Source organism: Mustela nigripes, chromosome 3, assembly GCF_022355385.1.
Source record: "Mustela nigripes isolate SB6536 chromosome 3, MUSNIG.SB6536, whole genome shotgun sequence".
Taxonomy (NCBI): domain Eukaryota; kingdom Metazoa; phylum Chordata; class Mammalia; order Carnivora; family Mustelidae; genus Mustela; species Mustela nigripes.
Window position 1 is genome coordinate 56,367,792 of NC_081559.1, and position 27,057 is coordinate 56,394,848.

Below are 27,057 nucleotides of genomic sequence, written 5' to 3' on the forward strand. Positions count from 1 at the left end.
ACAAGTTGGCTGTAAATGGATTTAGCCACAACATAAAGGTAGTATTGACCATTTTTGTGACTTTTTTCTGAGGATTCCAAAGTTAACTACACGATAATTTGGGTCCACCTTTTCTTCATTTTTAGTCCCAAACTGAAAGCTTTTTTCCAACCTCAAAAAGATAGCAAAGAAAGCTATTTTATCTAAAATTTTCTATTTAGTAGGCATCATTCTCCATGTTAAGCCTCCTTCTCTGACAGAATTAGTGTCCTTTTATTTTTTTCTGATTCTGTTCCTCCTATTATTATTTGTATCACATTGTATTGCACTTATTATTTACATATTCCTCTACCCTTGAGACCCTGTGAGAACAGACACAATTTTATTCAGATTTCTAGCACCAGAGACTAGGATTCTCCCAGGGCCATAGTAGGCTCTCAATAAACGTTTATTGATCAGAACTGCTTACCAATATGTTGAAGTACTGCCCGTATATAAAATAGTGCTTACTAAGACATATCCATGTATGTTGGATTGCCCGTTTTAGGTTTTTAATTTTTTAGATCAGGGTCAGCAAACTTTTCGACTAAAGGGCTGGATGTTAAGTGTCATCGACTTTATGGGCCATTCAGTCTGGGTCACGACCACTGAGGTCTGCTGTTGCATCCTGGAAGTGGTCAGACATGGTGTGAAAATGAAGGAGAATGGCTGTGTTCTGATAACTTTGTTTACAAAAACAGGCAGCAGCCTGGGGTTAGCCTTGCCTATCTCTGCCCTCAATCACTGTTTTGAGGGGCGGAGGAAGAGGGAATGGAAATGCCAGTCATGTATTGTAAATAATCACTATAGTCCAAGTGTCTTATAAATGTTGGCAATGAGTATTATGATAGACATAACATTTTTGAAATATCCATCATTATGACAAAGCCATGAGGTGTCGTGGATAAGCAGGAGTAAGAGAATGAGAAATCCTGACAAGACCTGGGTCAGGAAAGAGTGTAGAGAAAAAAGAGCAAAAAGCAGGTAAATGTGGCTGACGGCAAGATGTATGTCAGTGCAAAACCTTTGGTAGGAGGGCTGTTAGGCAGGTTGAAGAAAAGATGAATTCTGCTTGTTTTTCATTTGGGTCAGGAGAGAAGAAACATCAAACAGCAGCGGTCCTCAAATGTTTGTGTTTGCATCGTTCCTTTTATGACGTAGGGGCTTTGGAAGTGGTCAGTTATTTTGTAGAAGTTCCTCAATTTAGATTTGTATGGTATTTTCTTTTATTAAATTAATATTATGCCTTATTGAAGAGGATACCAAAGAAGTCATGTGCCCTTTTGAGGGCATCATACTAGGAAGTACATGATGCTGGTATGGCCAATTACTACTCATATTAGCTTTGATCACTTGAATAAAGCAGTTTCTTTACTGTAAAGGTAGTACTTTCCTATTATAATTAGTTACTGTCTTGGGGTGATACTTTAAGGCTATGCAAATTTCCTGTTTCTCCTCAAACGGTCACCCACTAATTTTAGCACCCACTGGTAAATCTTGCCTATATAAATTATTACTGTTGTGTTTGCCTAATGGTGACTTTTGTTTCTCTCATTTCTTTTACACTTATTAATTGTAATTCTTCTGTAGAAAAGAACTGCTGCTTCTCCTCAGTTTATTTATTCATTCATTCAGTTTATTTTTTATCAATATGGACTTATACATATTTATTCTTATACATATAGTTATACATATTATTGGGTTATAATCCAATACCATCAATATTTTTTTGCTCAAATTGTTCAAATGTTGGCCATTGGGAACTCCATATTGTTAGTTTCTGTGTTCTGTGGACATGACCTCAACTTTTGGGGATCAATTGACTTTCTGGGACCACAAGATAATCCACTTTTATCCTGCATTTTTCCTGCCCCAGACCTGGAATCAGCCACTTCTCCAGGGAGCCCTAGTTCCTTTGATTGGAGATACCTTAACAACTTGAATTCCATCATAATCTACTTAAAAATAGAAATACACAAAAACTCCTGGCAGTCAGAGATTTTGCATTGTTTTTTTCCTTAGTCTTTCTTGTATTTCCATTCCAATCTACCCACAGAATTTTATACCAATGTAATATACTTATAATCTTGAAAATATTTTATTCATCACCTTGTCATGTTAACCTATAGTAAAAAATATGAATATAAATTAAAATTATTTTTAAAATTCTCTGTGAACATAGGCTTTAAGTATTATACATTTTCTTCTATATTGAGCTGTCACTTCAATTTTTATTAGTACAGAGTTGATCAGAACAACATAAATAATAGTCTATATCAGACTAAAATGTTATAATGTATCTCTTAATGAAATGGATGTATCACAGATAAAATTAATTAATATTAATTTAAAATTGCTATAATGAGTCAGGATTTAACATGATTTCTATTATTATTATACTCAACTGTACATGCCAAGAAACTCTGGTAGAGATTGCTGGTGCTTGTTGTAGTTGGTTATCTTCTCTTTCCTGAGCACACTGAAAGACATCTCAGACTTTCTGCAGTTAGGTTGGACCATGTGACTAGTCTGGCCAATGATATGTGAGTGGAAGTGCCACTTAAAGATGCAGAAACTTAAGAGTTCTCTACTCCTTTTTTGTGCCATAGTATCACTGAAAACCCCATATTCCTGAGGTAGGGACATGCAGCCTAGATCTAGGAGTTATTGTTTGGATGTGAACTCCCCTGAAGAACCAATAGAACCACAGCAGGCTTTGCATGGCCAAAAAAATTAATTTTTGAGTTTTGTTTTGAACCATTAACATTAGGGGGCTTATTTGTTTCTATAGCATGCCCTAACCTATCCTGACTAATGTAAAATCTTTCTTCATATAAATAAGTAGATGGGAATGAAAGTGTTGTTTTAGCAATGTATTTTCATTACTTGAATTATTTTCTCATTTGTGTCCAAAGCCACAGTGATTCTACATTAAAAATCACTTTTCATCATCTGACAACTGATAATTTGATTATGTCCTTCTTGAGTTTTGCTTAAAGCAAAGAACTGGAAACAGTCAAGTTGCAAAAGGATTTGTTACCCAGTCATTAAAATGATTTACTTTGTCAGTTTCCTAGAAGTAAAATTAATAGACTTTACTAAGACTTTTCAAATGACTATTAATTATGCCTGTTACTCTTTCACTCATAGGCACCTCTTGTTTTATCTGATATAAAAAGTAATGTTGGGAAAAGTGATATATTGTTATAGTTTTGTCAATACCATTTTGCTATTAAAATGTCTTTATCTTAATAACTGCTTTAATCATGACACTGGAGTTGCCAATTTAGTTTATTCAGGTAATGAAAAACATTCATCATAAAACTTAATAGGTAAGGCCAATCATCATTGTCAAATCCCCAAGACAAATAAGACAAGTAAATGATCAGAAAAAAATCTGATTCGGGTTTTCAATTCAATGAGCATGTTAATACTCACCTTCACTTAGAAATCTTCTAAGACAGAGCACAGATCTTTGCCTTAAACTTTTCATTAGGATAAGGTAAGGTGTCAGGTTCTTATCAATATCTACACTTCCTTTGCTTTCACCAGAAATTTCTCCAGAAATACCTTCTCTGACAATAGTTAGGGGCTGCACAAGATAGTCTTAAACAAAGAGTAGTAGTTATCATTTCTCTTGTTCCAATGTATAATGCATATTAACTTAGAATATCCTAACATGGAATATCTCATTCATCACTTCATCCTTCATCAAAAAATGTTTGAACACAGGGAAAGACATGAGGCTCAACACTGGTTTTAGAATTCTTTTACTAAAAGAAGCTTCATTGACATCATGACTTTGAATTTTTTTCCATTTGTTTGATGCCATGGAGAATTTCCCCAAGATCATACCAAGATTTGGAGTGAAAGCCATGGGTTTTTGTTTTTGTTTTTATTTTTGTTTTAAGGTAGAGATAGACATTTGTACAAGAGAGGTGGAAAAGAAGAACCAGCATGACACTATGATCTCACATGTGTTCCCATGCAAGTTAGTTCTAAGGAAGAATATATATGAAGGTTGAAGAGTCTGGAAACTGAGCTCCTTAAAAAATATCCATGCCCTTGGAAATCTTTATGTACCTTCAGGGTATGCGTCCTTAGTATGGAGACTGTTAACTTAAACAATGTATTTCAATAGTCCCTGAAAGCTACATACTTAATCAAAGATAGGTCCCAAGTTAGCTTCTGTCAGGTAGAAGTAGGAGGTCCATTGGAGGACCCCAAGGCCTTCTAAGTTGGAGGCCCTCCTATATAGGAGATGCTTGGACCCATGAATGCAAAGTCCTACTGCAAACCCACTGTCTAGATATAAACCTTTGCTGTGTTTAGCCACTGAGATTTTGGGATTGTTTGCTACAGCACTTGGCCTTCCCTAATAGAGTAGCTGATGATGCTAGATAGGTCTCACTACTGTAGAGGTGAAGTGGCCTTGTATAACTGAGTGTCCAGGTAGATAATTGAATGGGAGTCACAGCCAGTATATTGGGGGTAGGGCAGTGACAGGGAGAGCCAGAAAGGAGCCAAATCAAAGAGAATAGACTACAGGTTGCCCCAACTACAGGCTTCATATCTGATGCCAGTAAAGTTTCTAGGAGTGGGGCCAGAGAGCTATCCTCAGTGGACACAGATAACACACATTTATGGTGGCTTATCACCTTCTCTTCCCCAGTATTACAACACAAGTTCTCATATATCCAACACCATTTTGAGGAGGAATAGGAAACTCCAAAAATCTGTTTATCTAAAGAGACCACCTATTCCATCCTTGAGAGGAAGTGGAACTTTCAACTGAAGAAGCATTTAAACTGAAAGAAGACTGTTAGAATTGGAAAAGTGCAAGATATCTTTAATTGAAAAATCCAAGATTTCCCATTACCCAGAGTCATGGATAATTACTGATTTTTTTTTTTTTTTTGGAGATGGGCACATTAATTATGTGTGGATGAGTTTGTGACCCTGATACTTTTTTGCTTTTTATGCTATAGTTATGAAATCTAGTTCAGATTAAAAATAGATGTGCAAAAGGTTTTTTAAAGTGCACATCTATAAATAAAACATAATATTTCAGTACTTTCTATTTCTGAAATTTCAGTAATGGGAAGGAGTGCATGATCCTGTCCATGGGGACAGATTCCCCAGAGATGTAGCTCAATACTAAATAGCAAAGTACAGAGCATTGACAAACAGAGCAGTTTCTTTCTGCAAAACCACTTCATTAAAGACATACTTTGTCAAACTGTTATGTGTGACTCTTCCACTTCAATATACGTTGACTAGGAGGATAATTGATTAGCAGTTTTTACCAAGACCACTGAAAAGAATAGAACTTTAATTTCACTTGACAGATTGTTAAATTGGGCTTTTATGTCACCTGGTTAGTTCAAGCCAATTATTCTCATGAATTATAAATATATAACTGCTACATAATATAATATCTTTTAAAACATGAAGTCTCAAAACTTCAAAAAAAAACTATGGAAATAAATTGTCCTAGTTTGTGAGCTACACACCAGGAGCAAAGAGCTGCATTGGAAGCTTTTTGGAAGCTTTTGGAAGCTGTATTAACTGTTTCAGGCCACGAAGACTCCCTTCTTAGGGTATGCTCATCAAATTCTGTTTCTAATGGTGATGGCTTTTCACTTAGAGATTCACTCATACTTTCTCCCAGAGCTCCACCTTGTGACTAGTGACCACTAGTTTCAAGGCAGCTGGGTGTAATAATTAAAAATGCACACTCTGGGGAGGTCTTGAGATTTTCCCAGTTCCTCTCTATCACAAGACCTTACTTAATTTTCATAACCACATGGTATTTTCCACTTATGAATTTACTGGATTTCTTTCACTTTTCTCTCATCTGGAAATAAGTGACATAAAAACAAGTTCTCATTAATTTGCTCACCCCAATACATACATCCAATTTCTAGAATGGCACTTGGTTCTTAATAGAAATGCAAATGAACATTTAGGTAATGAGTAAACTTTAAACTTTTGATTATGAAGTCACTTTTCCATGATGAGAAATTCGTGAAGGAAAGTCAAATCTGTTATATTTCATTTATGGACAGTGTCATGCTATTGATCATTATTTATCAACTGCTCTGACTAGTCCAACGCAAACAGAGATGGTTCTTAAGAACCATAGTTTACTAAATAGAATACTTTCACATAAATTTGTTTATATAGCAAAGGTAGCTAGATTATAATTGGAGGGTCATGTATTTAGTACTTCTCAATATGTTTTCTAGTGCGGTTCTAGTGGTACTGGATTTCACATTTTCATTTTTTCCCCTTTAGATTTAAATTATATTTTATATCTTTCAGTTGTTAGGAGAGTTATGGATTACTTTATACCTTTGGTTTTAATAAAGACCATGAGTCTTAATAATAGTGAAATTTTAATAAATTCTTTAAAGCTTATCTATATTTTAAAATATCAAACACAGTCATCATTTATTAATTGAAGGTTTTAGGCCACATTATTTAGTTGCTTATGCAAGTGTGTTGCTAACCAAGATCTTTCCTATTTAAAGACAGGTCATTTTTCTTCTTTAGTTTGAGAAGTCAGAAATAATAAAAACAAATATCACCCTAAATATTAGGTTAGAGCCCAGAATATGTGAGTTTTAAGTTTAGAAATTAGTTTTCTGAACCCTGATGTTAAAATAACTGATTTAAAAAACAAACAAGAAACCTCTCAGATGACTTTAACTTTTCATCTTATATATAAGCATAGTGTTTTATAATTTGTTTCATTTCCTCTCTTTTTTAATGGAATGAGTGTGAGTAAATGTCAGAATAGATAAGATTAGTTTGAAAATTCTTTTAAAATTTCAGTAGAAATATAGTAATACAAAACTTATTATTCACATTGGTTTGAGAGTCTTCAATAGGGAGTTACTTTTAATAGTTCCTGTTTTCTGACTAGTAACCATTGTATAATTTCCCCATTTTAAGAATAGATCACAGTTTGGGGAAATGAATAAATCAACACCCATCTGATTTGTTTAAGAATAATTAAAATAGTGACACAGTTCAAATTATAGTGGCCTCTGGTCTGTAAAGGAAAATGCGGGGGAGACTCCTGTCTTTACTTATCATTAGGGCTGTGGCATTCTCTGAATTCATTGTTATTGGTCAGTCTTCTCAAGATCACAAATGAGAATATTTTCTTCCAAATGTACTGTGCTGAAGTTGGTTGTAGGGTAGTAAGGATTCCCAAACTGTGCAAGTCTCCTGAAGACACCTCTATTGTGCTTGTATATGCAGAAGGAAAGTGTGGAAAGTGCCAGAATCACTATCAGTGTGAGTGCTACTGCAAGAGGTACAATACTGTGACTTGGTCCTGAGACAAGATGAAAAAAGGAAAAGTTCAATAACAATGAGTTAAGATAGATACTGTCTCATAGTTACTTTCTATATTATTTCTAGGAGAAATCAAAATGTTCTGTACTGTTCAAACCTACCTTTTCCTGAATGCTCCTTTACTGCATGAATATCTAAAACAAAAACAAAAGAAAAAAAACTGAGATGAAAATTTTCTTTTAATTCAGCAAAATTATGTTATTATTTATAGCAGGGCTTAGCAAACTATGGCTCATGTATCAGATCTGGTGCTTGTTTTTATAAATAATGTTTTGTTGGAACTCAGCCACACTCATCCATTTATGTGTTGTCTGTGGCTGCTTTCATGCTACAATAGCAGCATGACAGAGACTATATGGCCCCCAAAACCTGAAATATTTACTGTCTGGCCCTTTACAAGAAAATTTTGCTGATCCCTGATTTATTGTAATCATTATTATTGCTCACAAACACATACCCTGCTTTTTTTTTTTTTAAGCTGAAAAATTTCCATCCAGTCTCAGCACTGTGCTGCAATAAAAATATGAATAAAATATAGTCCCTGCATGCAAGGAACTAAGTTTTGTTAAGATCTGAGATGGAGTTTGTCCAGCAATGATATTCTCTTAGCCCCATGCAAGGATTTTAAAATCATCACATTCTCACCTTTGCTATCTCAAGAATCTCAGGAAATGAATAATAGCTCCTCCACTTAAAAAATTGGAGGTTGCCTGTTTGAGGACTTTCTACTGTAGAAAAGTGTCTCTTTCAAGTAGACTCTATCTATAAATTTGAGCTCTGCTATTTCTTTTTTTTTTTTTTTTTTTTTTTAATTTTTTATTTTTTATAAACATATATTTTTATCCCCAGGGGTACAGGTCTGTGAATCACCAGGTTTACACACTTCACAGCATCTAGGTAAAGATCCAGAGAAATATGTAGAGAATAACTCAGAAGAAGATCAGTGGGGTTGTGAGTGGAGGAGCGCCTAGGTGCAGTTCTTCTGCCCATTCACTCTCACAGACTTGAAACATTGTCACCAACAGCAAAACCATAATACTGCACACTTTTTCATAATACAATTGAAAACATATATTATGTGTCTGTGTGAAGATACTTTTTAAAGAAAGGCTGTAAAAGAGTTTTTATTCTCTGGATGCAGGCAGTGGGCAGATACAGAAGGCTGTAGAGTCAGAATATTTGGAAAATGATCCTTGATGTAGCCCCAGTGCTTTTCTCATCTGTAAAAAGGGAGTATTATATCTCTTCCAGAGCCTTAGGAAGTTGCTGTGAGGGATGAAACAGGTGTCCTCTATATTATAGGAAGATTTACAGCCCTGTGCAGACATGAGGTATTTCTGATTTGGTTTTAAAATTAAATGCTATTGATCACTTGGGCACACTAGATATTAGGCTCAGTCATGTTTTCCACACAGAATTGCTATCTAGGCTACTGGGGCTTGAATGCTCGTGCCAATACCTACCAGTTTTTTTCTCCTTCATTCAGCCCCAGTGTCTAATTAGATCACAGAAACCTGACGATTTTTCCTTCCTCGTGTTCCTAGTTCTATTGCTCAAATTACAACCGCCTCCCTTTACATCTGGATGAGTGTGATTCCACTGCATGTGTCTACAGAGCACATAGGGGTTCTGTGTCTTCTTCCCCATCAAGTTCATCTTTTGAGACTCATGCTCTCTGTGAATGGATCCTACATTACTGCCCAGTTTTATTCCCATCACCACCCAATGTGAGCCCTTGACTCTATCTATGCTCATTCTTAACTGCTGCCTCCAGTCATACTGGGATTTTGTCAAATATGCCTTCCCTTTTCTATTCTCTTTATCTCTTGGGATTCTAAAACCTTATCTCTTCTCGGAAACCTTCACAAGCAGCCGGGACCACACCAATTCCTCCTTCTCTGCAATAGGAGTATCTAGAAACGTGATTATTATTAAAAAACACATTTCTACTATTAATCATCATTGTTAACATCCTATCTTAGAAATCTCTGTATTGTTTGCAACTGACTAGAATTTTCTGGCTTAGATTTCTAAAATTATTATTTCTTTTTATCACCGCAAACTATGTAGCTCAAGACAAAGTTAAAATATGACTTTTGTCATATAGTATGGCTAGCAACAGAGAATCACAACTACTTACCTACAACAGGAATACCTAAGCCTAGATTATTTTTTCTGGGACCGAAGATTAATCTTAAAATTTCCGAGTACCGGTTGCCAGAATAAGGGATGTTGGTTAACACTGCTAGTTCCATTTTTTTTTTTTGAGGTTAAACTGCTTTTTTTGCCCATTAACAGCAAGGGTGACACTGGAAAGTCATTGTCTTTATAATGATTTTTTTTTTCCTTCGTATTAGAGAAACAAGGAGCTGAAATGCCCTCTGACTTGTTTGATGTTGAACAAGATGATAATGTTAGACTCTATCTGAATACTCCCTGAACACTTGGATATTCAAAGCTTTAAACGCTATAGAGGTGGGTCAACATTAGTCAGGGTAGAATCAAAATGAAGAATTACCCTCTGGCTTTACCCACCTGCTTCCATTTTGCATATAAATCCTTTTTTTTCTTGACATGGGGATAACTGCCATACTCCTTCAGCGATCCTTAGGGCAATGCACAGATGGGGTTTGACATGATCCATCTCTGGTTTCCGAATGCCCCAGTTTGACTGATCTGTGGGAGTTCCATCAAACCACTTTATGGTTTCATCTGTGGAAAAATTGTTGACTTACTATGAATTATATGTACAATGATCAAATATACTAAGACTGGAGTGAGCCATAAAAAGCTGCTCCTCAGTTAATGAGATTGTCTCTTTATCTGACGCATGCAACTCTTAGGTACAGTCATGAACTCAATGTCACAAGGCAGGTATTAGTAAAGTTGCCTTATGAACAGCTTTCTATTTATTTTAGATATATTGTTCTAATTTAGTTCATTTAGAATATCATCTTTCTAAATGTAACAGTTTGATTTTAAAATATTCCCTATCATTATAACCAATTTAAAGAAATTTTCAGTCCTAACTCCTATATCATTGCAAAATAGCTCACTTTCTAAAATAATTTTACAGTGAATTTCTTTAAAAAGCAAGCCACTGGGGTACTGAAGGATGGGGGCAATGAGTCCATCCATGTGTAAGCAATAATGGGGGTGCATTGTCTGAAAGGATTTAAAACCAACAATAGGGGCGCCTGGGTGGCTCAGTGGGTTAAAGCCTCTGCCTTCGGCTCAGGTCATGATCTCAGGGTCCTGGGATCAAGCCCCACATCAGGCTCTCTGCTCAGTGGGAAGCCTGCTTCCTCCTCTCTCTCTCTGCTTGCCTCTCTGCCTACTTGTGATCTCTGTCTGTCAAATAAATAAATAAATAAATCTTTAAAAAAAAAAAACCAACAATAAAAGGAACTAAAAGTTGGTCATCTTTTTATTATCACAATGGACTAGAAATTCTAAACAATGTCTGTGGTTGAAACACTCCTCCTTATCAGAGTGGACCCACCCTCCCCCTTGGTATACCACTGTAATAAGTTCTCCATACCAATTAAGATAATTTTCTTTACAAATACTTTAAACAACCATCAATTACATAGAGAGAAGAAGGTCATGCTCTCATTTGATCACAAACCCTGGTTTTTATGAGAATCAAGTAATTCTAATGGCACAATTTATCCCTGAAACACTTCTATAACTCTGTTGTGCTTTTATAACATTGAGGAATAATCTGGGTATTTTTCAAATAAATAGGGTTTTATTGTCTCTGACCAAGTCTGTGAACACAAGTTTCCATCCAAGAATCTTCATGATGTGAAGGTAAGTGTAAGATAAACTTATTGTTTGCTTGTTTTCATTTTTAGTATTCTGGGATTATTTCAAAAGACCCAAGGGTATATAGCAAAGGGTTGGCAATATTGTCTTTGGAAGAAATAGCTTTAGGATTCATGTTATTGTTTCCAAGAGGAGCTTTCTAGTTTCCAGTTGCCATTTTCATCAACCTTGACCACCCACCATGTATTTATTTATGCCCTCTCCTTTTCTCTACCAAAATCACTTACTATCACCATCAAACTGAGCATTCAACCAAACCATCTGGACAGAAGAACCAAAAGCAAAAAGCTCTTCTAGGAGAAATGAATTTTCATCCTCATCCTTGATTGTTAAAAGATTAGACCCTACAAAAGAGATAAGCAATATATAAGCAAGCATTTGTGTTTATGTGTAATACTGTTAAAAATACAGTTAAAAAATGTCTCCTATATCATAATTTGTAAAGTTCAGTCTTTGCAGAGTGAAAATTTCTGTTGTAAATAAGTGATTTTTGATTAGAAATTTAAAAGTTATGCCACATTTATTAAAAGACACAAGGTTGTACATAAGAGTCAAAGCATAGAATGTTAATTTTAGGAAACTTTAAAAATTTATAATTCAAATGCATTCAAAAGGAACATTTTCTTGGGAAAGTGTAGTATTCTGAAACATCATCTTAGGTTTTAAAATTCTGTCCTGGACATTGAATTTCGTAAATAAACCATCCCCAAACAAGCAAATTCAATAGTATTTATTTTTTCAATTTTTTTTTGGTTGTTCCTAAAGTCACTAAAGAGTCAGACAAATGAAGAAAACCACATTGTTTACTGAAATGTCAAGAAGGAATGCATTGAAAGCATTTTACCATCACAAAAGAATTACCTTCCTTTTTGCAAAATTCATGAGCAGCCTCAAAACTCATACTGTTTAGGACTGTAGAAAAACTGTAGCAATTACTTTTGAATTTTATCCAGGGAATAGATGTTTCTGAGCACAACTCTGGGTGTCCAAATGGTTTTGTTTCTATGAACAAAAATCAGTTATGATTTTAGGGTGGTGATTGGGTTCATTTATTAAGATAAACATTGCATTAAATTCTATGACAGACTAAGATAAATATGTGTAATGAGATTTTCATGATAATACTCAGAAAGAGTGGGTTTAATATAAATGATTATAAAAGCAAGACTGGTTGTTAGCATTTCTGGCAGAAATAATCATTACCTACACATAACAGGGTATATGAATGCATAATTTCTTAGCCTTACTTTGGGTGCAGCATGGGTGAGGGTGGCTGTCTTTTGTGTTTATAATTGGTATCCTAAAGGATATCCTAAAGTTGGAAAAACTGGGGGATGTGATTCATAGAAATACTGGAAACTGAATGAAGTCAGTAAGAGGCACTTCCAAATGTACAAAATATGTTCTGTGCAGTGCTGAATATTATAGATTTAGCAAATCATTACCTGCCAATCAACCTATCAGGGAAAATAATGCATTCAGGAAAATAACGCATTCAGGAAAATAACATAACATAACAAAACATCATACATAACTAAGGGAAAATTCAGGTGGACGTTGCTTTAGTGGTCAAGCATGAGAGTCAAATCCATGCTGAAATCCTAATTGCGCATGACTGTTGGCATGTTACCTATCCTCCTCACACTTTGGTTTCTTTATCTATAAAGAGAGAGCTAACAACAACATCTTTCTTACATGAGAAATTTATTAAAAATTTTTTTCTTCTAAGTAATCTCTACCCCCAACATGGGACTCACACTCCTGACCCTGAGATTAAGAGTTGCATGCTCTACTAACTCATCCAACCAGTGTGTCCCTACACAAGCAGTTTAAATGAGCTAGTGCCCGACACTTCTTAAGTACTCAATAAATGCAAGACTAATGAAAAGGGAAGGATAACTTTTATGGTGTTTTAGAAGCAGAATTACCTTTTCTTTCATCCATGCTCTTAATGCAGGTTTCCAGCCTGATTTCTCATCTCTCCTTACAGGTACCCTTCACGCAGGCATATCACAACACCAGCTTTGCTTTATACATGTCCAATCCTTTCTTCCTTCCATGTCTTTGCCCAAACTTTCCTGTTCAGAATGCTTCTCCATGTCCCATCATTGTCTGACTACCACCCATCTATTCTTCAAGGCCAGTCCCCATAGTAATGTCATTCAAGAAGTCATTCTATTTATTCTCAAGTGGGTAAGATGTGTTCTCTCTCCTGCTAACCCCCACAACACTTGCTACCTCTTTTCCATCATTTGGTAGCCCTGCCTGGTATAATAGTTATGTGTCTGAACATCAACTAACAGACCAGACAGAGGCTTCTTGAGGGCAGATACTTCTTACTCATAGCTCCTGCTTAGCACAGTGCCTTGCACACAGTAGGTTCCCAGTATGTCTTTTGTTGAGCTGAATAGAATTGAACCTACCAGTAGGTACATGACAAATTGCTCCTTGAAGAAATGACTCACAGGCTGTGCTACTCCAGCGCCCATTGGTGTCAGCAAAAACACAGTCACCCAAGATGGCTGACTCATCATCTTTCCAAAAAGTGAAGGAAGATTTGGATCCATCAGACCAGTCAAAATTAAGACCATTCTGTGGAGGGAAATGGAGCCATCATTTTTTGCTAGGACTGCTGGTGGCTTTGCCCACTGCTGTTTGAGCAGCCCTTACTTCAAACATATATTTATATTTCCACATCTAGACTTCTTTTTCAGGGGGTCTAGGACAGCTTGTGAATATGGCCTGACAAAAAGAAATAAAATTATCTGTCATAACAATATTGTTTTTGGCTTTGGGAATCCTTGGTTTCCTACCACAATAACTTTCCAGTAAGCAATCAGAGTGAAGTTGATCAATATCTTGTTGTTGACACCAACACAAATTACAGGTTGATCAAAGATGCACACATGAAATTGAAAACATAAGTGCCTAAAAGAACTTGGCTAAATATTTTATCCATTTGGTGTGGGGAAAATCTTTTCAAGTCCAATACAAAATCCAGAGACCATAATGCAAAAGTGACTAAATGAAGTTAAAACATTCTATTATGCAAAAATACAATAAACAACTGTAAAATACCATTCTCTTGCCTATCCCCATGGCAAGGATTAAAATTTTGACAACACCCAGTATTGATAAGGATATGAAAAAATGACATCATAGTTGTTGGCATGTAAGTCAATACAAACTTTTGGTGGGCAATATGGCACTATCTCTTAAAATTTAAAATGTGCTTAGCAATTTCACTTCTAGAAACTTATCCAACTTGCACAAAAATGTTTGTATTATTGTAGTTGTGAAAAACTGCAAAAAAAAATCCCAAATTTCTATTCAGGGGAGAATAATACGGTATATCCTTATGTAGTGCTATCCCAAAGAATGTGTTAGATTTTTATGTGCTCGCGTGGAAAGCTGTACCAGGTATATTAAACAAAAAGCAAGTTTAAGGACAGAACATGTAGTATGACCTCATTTTTAATTAAAAAACGATATAGAGGGACACCTGGGTGGCTCAGTGGGTTAAGCAGCTGCCTTCGGCTCAGGTCATGATCCCAGCGTCCTGGGATCAAGTCCCACGTCAGGCTCCTTGCTCAGCAGGGAGCCTGCTTCTCCCTCTGCCTCTGCCTGCCATTCTGTCTGCCTGTGCTCTCTCTCTCTCCCCCTCTCTCTCTCTGATAAATAAATAAAATCTTAAAAAAAAAATGATATAGATATTCATTCCTTTTATATATATATGTGCATATGTAGAAAATTTCTAAATTATGCATAAGAAACTGTTTATAAGTGATTCTCTTTGTGGAGTAGAACCAGAGGTTGGGATAGAATAGATAGATTTTACTTTTCACTACTTTGAGCACATAATACTTTTACTTAAAAAAAGAAAAAACTAAAAATGTCTTCCTTTCCAAAATACATCCCTAGAGGGAGAGAAAACCTACATGTTAAATTCCAAGGGGGTACTGAATTAATTAATAATCACATTTCTAGGCAGGAAGCATGATCCATTTTTCTTGGGGATTTCTTAAATGCAACAGATTACTCAAATGCAGGTACTTGAGTTTAAGATGTGTTCCATTGCCCACATGAGGCAGGATCCCCAGATGCTCAGAAATTTTCAGAGAACCTTTGAAGGGCATTCATTCCCAGAAATTAGGCAAGTGGATGTAAACTCTTAAAAAGGTGTATACCTATAATTTGTAGTCATGGGTTCTTCATAAAGTTGGCCAGTAGTTATTCTATAAACCAATTACTTAAATGTTACATTTACTGTAGTTTCTGGGAATTTTTTTGGAAAAAAAAATATGAAACTTACTTATGCAGGGAGGTTCCAAGGAATTTAAGATACCTACATCTGCAGTGAATAGTCCAATCCAATGGGCATGTCCTATCCTGTTGAGGATAACAGTGAGGAAGGACTGGTGATACTGATCTGTAATGCTGGCCAATTCTGCTCCATGCATTAGGCAGGTTTTTATTGCTGTATACCAAGTTATATTTGCATTAATTATTTTATAAGTTCTGTTCCCATATTCCAAGATATTGGGGACTGGATACATATCAGATGTATTTACACTGTGTCCAGAGGTATCTAGAACAAGAACAACAGAAGTCATTTTTAGCATCTGGTTGAAAAAGTGGGGAGGCAAAGCTTAGTTTGGATCCCTGTCATAATGGCCCATTTTGTGATTAATATCAGAGTTTTCCGTCCCAGAGCTATTTCAAAATGAGGATAATACCTGAAAGCATAGGTGATGCTTAAGAATGAGAACAGTTAGGAAATTTAATGCATAAGTGGCTTTAAAAGTATACACATATAGTTAACCATTTTTAGATCTCCTATTTTTTTATTGTCGCTTTTTAAACTGACCACTTTTTGATGGAAATGATCTCCTTAGGCAGGTTTTATCCCACTGCCTACACCCAGCCTAACATAGGTGCTCTGGCAGAACTTAATATTTATTAAGAGAATACTGACATATATTATGTCATCATATACAATGTTGCAAACATAATTTTACAAGTATATATTATCAAATACCACCATTTATTAAATTTGAGATTGCATGATAGTTGTTATCATGTTTAATGTTTACATGTATAAATTCTAAAAATAAGTTTAAAAATTACATTAATAAACACTTAAAATATACACAGTTCCATAAAGACTTACTATTAATATATCACCTGTCAGAGTCAAGATTTACAAATTAGAAGGGAAGGTTTCCCCAGACGTGATCAGTAATGCTTTCTTTTTCATGAGTGACAGATTAGGTGACAGTGAAGCCTGTGTTTTTACATGCAAGGTATTTCCTCTTTAATATGTGGACTTGTCTTTTTGTTCTATACTATATTATGTACAAGGATAGGCTAGTTTTAGAAAATCCTAAACAGAAAAACAAGGTAAGGGTTTCTGAACTGCTGATCCAAGGTGGCTGAGATATTTCCCAGCTGGTTTTTATTACATTTGGGGTTGAAAAAGAACATGATGAGGTGTGGATAGGATGGAAGATCTGAAAATCAATGCTAGTCCTGACTACACAGGGCTAAGTGACCTTGGGAAGAAATGTCATCCCTCTGAATCTCAAATTTCTGTTTGTAAGAGATGAATAAGTCCTTCCTTAGAGGGGTGTGGATAGAATTCAGAGATAACCATACAGGGCACTTATTGGAACTCAGTATTTGGAGTATAGTACCTGGAACACAACAGGTGCTCAGTAAATGTTGATTCTTTATGCCAAGTAAAAATGGCAAAATGGGAATTTGACTTTTACCTGAAAATGTGACCTCAACATAATAGTAGTACGTTTTATGAAACCAAAGTGAAATTAACCTATTTGCCAACCAAATTGTGGAGTACATGTTTATACCTGGTTATTCTTTACTAGAGGTCTGTTTGCCAGCCTATGTACCAAGTCTAAAATTATTATTTTTTTTTAACCCAGTATAGTATAGGGATGTGCTGGGTGTCTCAGTTGGTTAACTGGCTGCCTTCAGCTTAGGTCATGATCTCAGGGTCCTGGAATCGAGTCCCACACTGGGATCCTTGCTCAGCGAGGAGTCTGCTTCTTCCTCTGCCTGCCGGGCCCCTGCTTGTGCTCTCTCTCTCTCTCTGACAAATAAATAAAATCTTAAAAAATAAAAATGTTTAAAAACCCAGTATAATACCATAGTAGATTTTTAAAAATGATAATAATTAGTAAGATTAAGGTAACTGAAGTTTTTCATATATGTGGCCTAAATACCAATTCAACTGTTTCCCCCATTATGTCTCTGTATTTTCACACATATAAAATGCTCTCATTGTAATTGATTTCATCAAACTTTAAGACATAGTGATTTTAAGCAACATAATTTTGCCATCCATTGACCTAAAAAAGAAATATCTATTGGAAACCAAGTCCCAGATTGGGGCTCTTGACTTTGTCCTTTTCTCCCTGTTATATGGACATATTTATCTTTCAGGCAGTTAGACTTTAGGCTATAAGTCCAATGTAAGCACATGTTTATATGGCAAATAAAGAAGCAGAGCAGAATTTGGGCATTTATTGTAGGCTACAAAAATTTGTGTAGTTAAATAATATTTTAAAATAATAATAGACACAACTGTCATTTGTTAGTATGCTGGCAACTTGTTAAGCATTATATATACATATATATATATATATATATATATATATATATATATGAAGAGAGAGAGAGAGAGAAAGACTGTGAGACAGTAATTATCCCACTAGACAGATGTGGAAATCAAGTTCAGAGACAATAAGAAACTTCACTGACAGCTATGTACTGAGGTGGGGAAGGAGGGGTGTGAGCTCCAATGCCTATGCTCTCAACCACAGCTACTTTATACTATATTCAAAAGAACATATACATTGTTAGTCCCAAAAATATCAGAGAGAGAAAGTGGTCAGAGTTTAAAGAAGTGGAAAATTTAAAGTAGAGATCAACATCAAGGTCATAGAATAGAATCATTGTCTTTAACTGAGAGACCTTGGATATGTTATTCACTTTTTCTAAGCCTCAACTTTCTCATCTATAAAATGGGGAGACTTTTATCTACTTTTTTGCCTTAATGCTTCTGAAGCCAAGGCACAGTGGCAGGTATATCATAAGTGTGTGAGTGCATGATATTTCTTTCCCTACAAGACTCGACTCTTCTCATAATACTCTTGCTATAACTGACTGGGTATCTTCTTTCAGTTCCTGACTATTACTATGTTTAAGTGATAACTGTGAATTAGGAAATGGGGCTTCCTGCAATTGCCTTTCTGGGGATGATACTTAGTGCATTAAAGAGTTCACATGCATGTAACACTAAGAGATATAATTAATATTCCAAGTAAGTATATATACAACAGGCTGCCCAGAGTTCCACCCAGCTCCTGCCACAAACTATGGTCTTCTAGAGTAGCATGGTACAGGGAAGCCTTGCACTATGTGAAAGCATGAGATACGAGCTATTGTTGTTGTTCTAGCTATTTTAATTTTTATTACTAAGGTCACTTATAGTGCATCCGCCTTGATCATCAACCCTCTGACTATGTGTAATAGTATGGTATTTGTATTTCATGCCAAAATTCACTGGGGGTTCTGATCATTGGCTCTAGAAACATGTTACATGCCATATTTAGCCACATCTTTAGCCTAACATTTTAGGTCAATGGATGGCAATTTAGCCACCAGCATTTTTAGGTTTCCAAGAAAGCAGGAAATATTTGTTTATTTCACTGATTTTTTCCCAACATCTTCTTAATGTCTTTTTCATTACCCGAATATACTCATAAACCCAGAACAAAACAGTAAAGCCTTTTAATATGGCCAATATGGATGTATAAATGTGGTCATCTCTCAAGTGGTCTCTGTAGTCTTTAGAACCCCACTAAAGGGTCCTGGGGTAGTGGCGATTAAATGAGTAATTATATGTAAAACTCAAAAAGTAAGTGCCTGGCACTGTTAGCTATGAAAATGACAGTTATATACGATGTAAAACAAATATAGAAGAGAAGAGTGGGGCATAGAGATGAAAGGAATAAAAAAGCAACTATTTCTTACCCTGCATTTTTTCACAAACAAACCCATGACCTTCTTTTCCACAGTCTTCAAAATACCATTTTCCAGTGAAATGAAAATTAGGATTACTTGATAGCAAGGCACAGAGAGGAATATGTTTTTGAACTTCAGTGGTGTTATGACTTGGAATCTTTAAAAAGATACATATGTTCTCAAAAAATGGTAACATAAAGCATTATAACATTGGCATTTTTAATAAGGACAGTTTAAAAAATTCAAACACTATTATTGCTTTATTTGCATTTAGCAAACTTGGTCATAGATCACTTCATAACCTACAAAATAAATAATTATTGTGATAGTAATTACATTAATGGAACACATGAAAATGACATGTAATTGCATTATTAAAATTAATATATTGATAACAGACTTATAAAAATTTATGCCTATAAAGTGTAGGAAGTAAAAGAACACTTTAGTAAGTATCAAATAGGATCTCTTGCTAAATAATTTCTAAAAAATAAATCTGGAAACTTACATTTATTACATCAAATGGAGACCAGTTAGAGTATGTCACAGGCTTTCCATTTACCCATTTTTCATAATTATCATTTTGTAACCCTATCCACATATTAGTGGTCTGGCCAAAAAGATTCATAGTAATGAAAGCTGAAAAATATGAATACATTATCAAATTTAATACTATATAAACCATTTGGGTAATCATTGAATTCTGTTTATAGCTGTGATTTTAAATGACAGCAAAACTTAATTACCAATCAAATGTATGAATTTGTTACTTTGTTCTTATTAAGGTAATACAGTCTCTTTCACATGTGTTTCAGTTTAAATTGACACACATTAGCTGGCAAAACCTGGGATTTCATCATATCATTAACAACACTATTTCCAGTGTTCATTCAGTGCCTTTCTAAACAAAAGAGGATTTATCTACTATACTTAAACTGAAGTATACAATTGCCTAAATACCAAATACAAGCATACAGGTAAATCTAAAGGGATCTAAAATTATATCATGCAATTATAAAAGAATATACCTCAGATTATTTTAGCCATTTAATAAAGATGACAAGTATGTCATTTTTTCCCACTGCTACTGGGGAGACAAAAGCTTCCAAAAATCAGCAGTTTGTCTGTACTTTTATAGATGTCATGATATAAGCCTTAGAGGTTAAACTGAAAATTTATGTGTCATCAGTAATATAATACTTCAAATGTGGATTTGGAAATATTAGTATTTGGAGGAACATTTAAATAAATATTGGAATAAAAATGGTTATTTTTCCTGATTGAACATTGAGTACTCTACCTTGCTCCACCTCATTTTCAATGGTGACCAGTGTTCCCCCTGCTTCAACACAGAAATCTTGAGCGGATGTCCAGTTCTTCCAATCACTTGGGTCTTTGGAGGTTTTCACCAAAAGGCACTTTTGGAAAACATCAAAAAAAGCACTCATTTCCATATTTTTTTAAAAGAGTTAAAAACCTCCCAAAGACACTGAGGATCAATCTTCAGAATTCTTTATAATCTTCTGTAGCAGAAATGACTCATTTTTTTCTTTGAGCTGCTCCAAAGGTATGAAAGTAAAACAGAGGACCAGCTTTTAGGGTGAGTCAATATTTGCATGCATTTCTATCCAGCAGGAACAGAAGCAAGGATGTGTTTTGTTGTGCAGGATATCAGAACAATGTCTTCTGCTCAGTGAAAAATAGTATTCCTTTTAAAAAGGAGCCAGCCTGATTGCGAAGTGTATAGCAGTAGACTTAATTTTTTAAAAAATTTGGAGGTAGCAATTAACAGCTTAGTTCAATTTTATCTACAAAACATTTCTTCACTTTAAATGAGAGAGGAATACTAGGGAATCAAACCACATCGGATATTTAAATTCATTAATTCCTTGAGTTAGCTGTGTGGTTTGTAAGTCCACAAGGAAGAGTCAGAAAAGAGAAAAAAACAAAAAACAAAAAACAAAAAAACAAACAAAAAAAACCCGAGCATAGTTGGAAGGAAAGCAAGGGCAGACCCAAGGAAACCTAGGACAGAGAAACAGAAAGGAGGGTGACCAATAGTGTCAATGGAACATAAAAAGAAGGCTGTGGGATTTGGCAGTGAGAATTGTTTGTTACTCATGAGACAATCATGTCTGTAGCATGGCAGGGTTTGTCATTATGGGGTGAGAAGTGGAACAGTAACTACTGGGCAGGTCAGGGAGGGTCAGAGAAATTTAAACTTGTTAATAGGGCCAGGTGGAGTCAGGGGAGAGGGAGAGAAAGAAAAGAAAGGCTATAGGAGATCAGGCAAAGTTCCAGAGAAGTCAGGAGAGACTGTAAACAAAGGATATTCCATGTGCACTATTCTCTTATCAATGAACACAAGCAAACCCAGTCATTGATAGGTTAGATCTCAAGATTTCACCACTGAGAAAACTCCAGTTACAAGATAATTCTAGGCTAGTGTGGAAGCCCACACTTGAGAGAGCATCCTTCCCCATCCTCCTTCAGAAAGACATCTTTCCTCATCCTTTAATTTCTATATTTCAGTCCCCCAATCCTTCCCCATCATCATAAACTCCCTAAATAGCAGAGAGACTCGCTCTTCTTTGAACATCACAACGAAGAAGTTCCCCAGTAAATATTTATGGAACATAATAACAGCCAACAGACCCTTAAGTAGTTGTCAAATGACATTCTCAGGCATTCTAGATTTAGTCCAATGATTCTCAAAGTGGAGCATTCAGTAATGTCTGGAGAAATTTTTGGTTGTCACAGCTCCAGCAGGGAGCTTTGCTTTTGGTGGGTAGAGTACAGGGATGCTGCCAAACATTCTGTAATGCACAGGTCAGTCCCCTCATAACAGAGACCTATCCAGCTCCAAATGTCAGTAGTGCCCAGGTTCTTTTCAGAACACAATCCTGATCATGTCACTTTCCAGTTTAAAACTATTAGGATTTTCCATACATATATACATACATACATAATGAATAAAACTATTAAGGATTGTCTATTCTTTTCAGGATAAAAACCATAAACACTGATGTAGCCTGGCGTTACCAACTAACAGAAGAAGTACATTTCCAATTCTTCTGGTCCTCTTTACCTTGTTTGCTTCACAAAGAAAGGGAATTGGCTTTAAAGGATTTTAATTTTATAACAACTATTCATTTATCTATTTCCTTTCATTTTGTCTCTTTTCTCTAATTACAAAGTCCAGTGAGTGGCACACACTAATTATTAGGCAGTCTTATCATTTAATGTGAATTCACCTTGTGTTCAGATAGTCACACTAATGAACCATTCATAAATACCAGTGAACCTCATTGGTTCAGTTAGCTCAATAAATCTTTCCAGAAAACACACATATGCTCCCCTACCCTACCCTCTTACTCCCCATCCCCCCGTGTTTGCCTCAGCCACCATTTACTAGCTTGACTATTTCCTATTACCACAACTTCATCGTTTCTAAAAAAAAGCCAAACAAACCCCAACACATATTTACTAACACAGTTTGAAATGGTGTGATTAGTAATTAAAGCAAAGCAGTAAGATGAAGTACAGCACTCTTAATTTTAAATTGTTTACTTACTAACTAATTTGCAAAATGTGATCAAGTTTAACACATCTCTTATTATCACCGGGAATTAAGGATAGCCTATTGTATTGCAAACAAGTTTTGAACATAAAATTCTTTTTTTTAATCTCAAAGTCATTTCCAGCTCAAAATTTGAAAGTGGAATTTGTGACCTTTCCCCCAGACTTGGTCCCTTTCCAGTGTTCTTACTGATGTTGACTGGCAAAGTTAGCCATGTATTTATATAAGCTTGAAACCTGGGAAGCTCTTTGCCTTCCCCTTACATCCATGTTTCAATTACCATTTAGATATACATCCCATTTCTCAGAGCCTTCTCCCATTCTTCCCACTGCTGCCACATCACAGTCTCTGCCTTCTCTATCTTAGCGCAAACTCCTTCTCTCTTACCTGGATTATTACAGTAGCTTCCCAACCACTCTTAAAACCTTCCTTATCCTTGCCTTCCTCACATCTGTCTTTGCTATTGTGGCATGAATGATTCTTTTCAAAACTTAGTCCTGGTGTGTTCTTCTTTAGTTAAAATCCTTGAGGGGCTTCCTATTGTTCTTAGGATAAAAACAGAAACTCTTTTTCATTTCACTTTTCACATTCTAGTTCTCTATGCTTCTTTTAGTTTCTTCAATAGGTCCATTCCCTCTCACCACAGGACTTTAGTATACCCTGTACTTCCCTGCTTTTAATGCTTCCTGTCCATCTGACTACTTCAGTCAGGTTCTTCTGTTAAAAACTTTTAGAGAACTATGTAACTCCCTTTCATTGCATGTGTTACATTTATAGAGTCACCCTCCTGATTGGTTTGCTAATGTTTGTTCCCCCTCTAGTCTGCAAGCTACAAAAGAGAAGGGATTTTGTTTGTTTTTCCTTACCATCAAATTATCAATATCCAACATAGTTAAATGAATGAATGAATAAAGTGCTGATAATGTGAATACTTTTTTTTTTTTTTTTAGAAAAGAGGAGAGTATCTTTTAAAGGAAAAGCTGTGTTGTGCATTTTGGCTAATTCCAAACTAGATGTGCAAAGCAGCCATTAGCACTCAATCCAGGTCCTTGTATAAAAATATGTGAATGGGACACCTGGGTGGCTCAGTCAGTTAAGTGTCAGCCTTCTGCTGACATGATCACAGAGTCCCAGGACTAAGCCCTGCATTGGGCTCCCTGCTCAGCGGGAAGTCTGCTTCTCCCACAGCCCTGCTCCTGTTCTTTCTCTCTCCCTCAAATCAATCAATCAATCAATCAATCAATCTTTAAAAAATATGTGAGTAGAAGCATAAGAGTTAACCTACTATACACACAAGCACACGCACACTTAGAATTTTTTCTGCTTACAGCTCTGCTGTGACAAGTGTCTTAGATGACTCACTCTTTTAGGGGTAATTCCAGGTTAAGACTCATATATTATCAAACATAGAGGAGATAATTGATGAAACATTAAAAAGATGCTTAACTTCTGGTAGATGAGTTTAAAACTCTTAGAGGTGGATAATTAGTCAACTAACTAGGATTTTTTTCTTAGAAAAAACAAACAAACAAACAAAAGTATTCCCTGGAAAATGACAAAAAAGAAGCGAAAGAACCGTGATGTGAAAAATGTCATTGCTACCTCGCGGTTTTCCTTCTTTAACTTTGTTAATCAAGGGAGCCATCCCCACGGGGCTCTCCTTCTCTCCATTTTCAATCCTCCTATTATCAGTTTTTCTAATGATCTGATAAGCCCACTTATTCCAAGGTGTAGATGACAGATGAGGCAATCTCAGAAATACTGCCCTTAAAAAAAAAAAAAAAAAAAAAGAATCAAGGCAAAGGTGTGAGAAGCAAATGGTGGGATTTGAGCCATCTTAATGCAGGGGAAGGCCCGGTGGGTGAGGACACTCGGGGAACCTGAAACCTCACCCTGGGAAAGATCTCTTTTTTCAGGTAGCCTGCTGTGACAGTATTTTGTAGTCAAATCCTCTGAATGATTCAAAGACTAAGCTGTGCAACTTGTTGCATTGCTGGGCAAATATTGGCTACCCATTTGAATAACTGAGGGAGCTTTTAAAAAACACTGGTACGTAGATCCAATGCAGATTAATTAAATCAGAATCATTAGGATGCCCTTGCACCTTGACATTTTTAAAAAGCTCACAGGCTGATTCTAAATATTTGATCAGGGCTGTGAACTACTAATCTAGCCGTTAGTTATCAATAAAGATTTTTTTTTTAAATTTTGAGCTACACAAGGATTTTTAATTCTGCTCCAATCCTGCTTCAGAAAGTCTTTCTCCTTTTGTGTTCATGTTTGTGCCTTACTCATGCCCCTTTCTCTTCCTTTCAAAGGAGGCATTCACTTGCTCTCCTGCCCTGAGTCTGCTCCATCATCAACTGCTACCATGCCTCTATACATACATACTCAATATGCTTACACAAGAGAAAACATGGACTGGAGTTCAGCTGTGCAGATGAAGAAGTTTGGGGAGAGGATAATAACCAAGTTCTGAACCAAAAACAACCATTGAGAGTTTCTGAGAATTATTTCTCTAATGCCAAGGATTTGATTTGCTATGAATTTCCTTAAAATATCCTCTTTTACACATGGGAGAAATACTGATTAGTAACTAAAACAGTCATGTTCATACTTCGGGGTTGCTCACTGTCTGTAGTAAAAGTGTGATTTTGAGACAAGCTAGGCATTCCTTTGTGGCTTTTCCATATAGAGCACTCTAGGATGCATCTGTTCTAATAGTCTCAAGGTACAAAAATTGACTGAAAATAAACCAAAACTTTAATATAAGAGCTAAAACTGTAAACCTCTTAGAAGAAACATAAGAAATAAAATTTTATGACTTTGGGTTTGGCAACCTTTCCTTAGATATGGCATCAAAAGCATGAATGACAAAAGAAAAATTAGATAAATTGGACTTCATTAAAATTTAAATAAAATTATTATTTTTTATTTTATTATATTTTAAATAAAATTATTAAAATTTGATACATCTGTGTATCAAAGGACATTAGAAGAGGCAATCTATAGAACAGGAGAGAATGCTTGCAAAACATGCATCTGATAAGAGCTTAATATCTAGAATATATAAAGAACTCCTACAACTCAACAATGAAAAGACAAATGACCCAAATAAAGCTGGGCAAAGGACTTGAGTAGACATTTTCCAAAGATAGTATACAAGTTGCCAATAAGCAAATGGAAAGATACTTAGTATCATTAGCCATTAGGGAAGTCTAAATCAAACCACAATGACATAACACTAGACATGCACTCGGATGGCAATAATAAAAAAGATAATAATAAGTGGTGTTAAAGATGTGGAGAAGGGGCACCTGAGTGGCTCAGTCTGTTAAGTGCTGCCTTTGGCTTTGGTGGTGATCCCAGGGCCCTGAGATTGAACCCCGAGCCAGGACACCTGCTCAGTGGGGAAGTCTGTTTCTCCCTCTACCCCTCCCCCTGCTTAAGCTCTCTCTCTCTCAAATAAATAAATAAAATCTTAAAAAAAAATATGTGAAGAAATTCCTACCATATAGTTCTGGCAGGCTTGTAAAATGGTTTAACCACATGAAAAAGTTTACTGTTTCCTCAAAAAGTTAAACATAGAATTGATATATGATATAGCAATTCCATTCCTAGATGTATATACCCTAAAGAAGTGAAAACAGGGACTTCACTAGATATATGAATGCCACTGTTCACTGTAGATTTATTTACCATAACCAGAAAGTAGAAACAACCCAAGTCCATCAACAGATGAAAGAAAAAAGAAAATATGACATGGACTATTATTCAGTCATAAAAAGGGATGGAGTTCTGATACATACTATTAATATGGATAAACTCTGAAAACATTATGCAGAGTGAAATAAGCCAGAAACAAAAGGACAAATATATGAATTCACGTATATGAAATATCTAGACAGGCAAATTCAGAGATAGGAAACAGATTAGAACTCATCATGGGCTGGAGAGAGAGGGATTGGGAGTTATTGCTTAATAGTTACACAGTTTCGGTTTGGGATAATGATAAATTTGGGAAATAAAGAGGATGGCTGAACAACATTGTGAATGTAATTAATACCACTGAACTGTACATTAAAAAATTTTATTTTAAATATATGCTACCACAGTAGAATAGCTTAAAGAGAACTAATTGTCAAAGATTTTAATTCAAAACTTAGTTTTCAGGGCGCCTGGGTGGCTCAGTGGGTTAAAGCCTCTGCCTTTGGCTCAGG

At 35.6% G+C, this 27,057-nt stretch overlaps 1 protein-coding gene across 2 annotated transcripts in view; it reads right to left on the reverse strand.

The window, feature by feature from the left end:
• Positions 1 to 4,846: 4,846 nt before the first annotated feature.
• The window catches only part of PLA2R1 (phospholipase A2 receptor 1), a 110,633-nt gene continuing 88,422 nt past the window's right edge, over positions 4,847 to 27,057 (reverse strand). For both annotated transcript variants that reach the window (XM_059394050.1, XM_059394051.1), the window contains exons 21-30: positions 20,558 to 20,675; positions 19,766 to 19,896; positions 19,267 to 19,414; positions 15,561 to 15,799; positions 13,635 to 13,803; positions 12,073 to 12,213; positions 11,439 to 11,555; positions 9,919 to 10,095; positions 7,485 to 7,517; positions 4,847 to 7,363 (exon numbers count right to left, since the gene is read on the reverse strand). In XM_059394050.1, the coding sequence (XP_059250033.1) occupies positions 7,149 to 7,363; positions 7,485 to 7,517; positions 9,919 to 10,095; positions 11,439 to 11,555; positions 12,073 to 12,213; positions 13,635 to 13,803; positions 15,561 to 15,799; positions 19,267 to 19,414; positions 19,766 to 19,896; positions 20,558 to 20,675 (1,488 nt within the window). In that variant the 3' untranslated portion in view covers positions 4,847 to 7,148. The remainder of the gene's footprint in view (positions 7,364 to 7,484; positions 7,518 to 9,918; positions 10,096 to 11,438; positions 11,556 to 12,072; positions 12,214 to 13,634; positions 13,804 to 15,560; positions 15,800 to 19,266; positions 19,415 to 19,765; positions 19,897 to 20,557; positions 20,676 to 27,057) is intronic.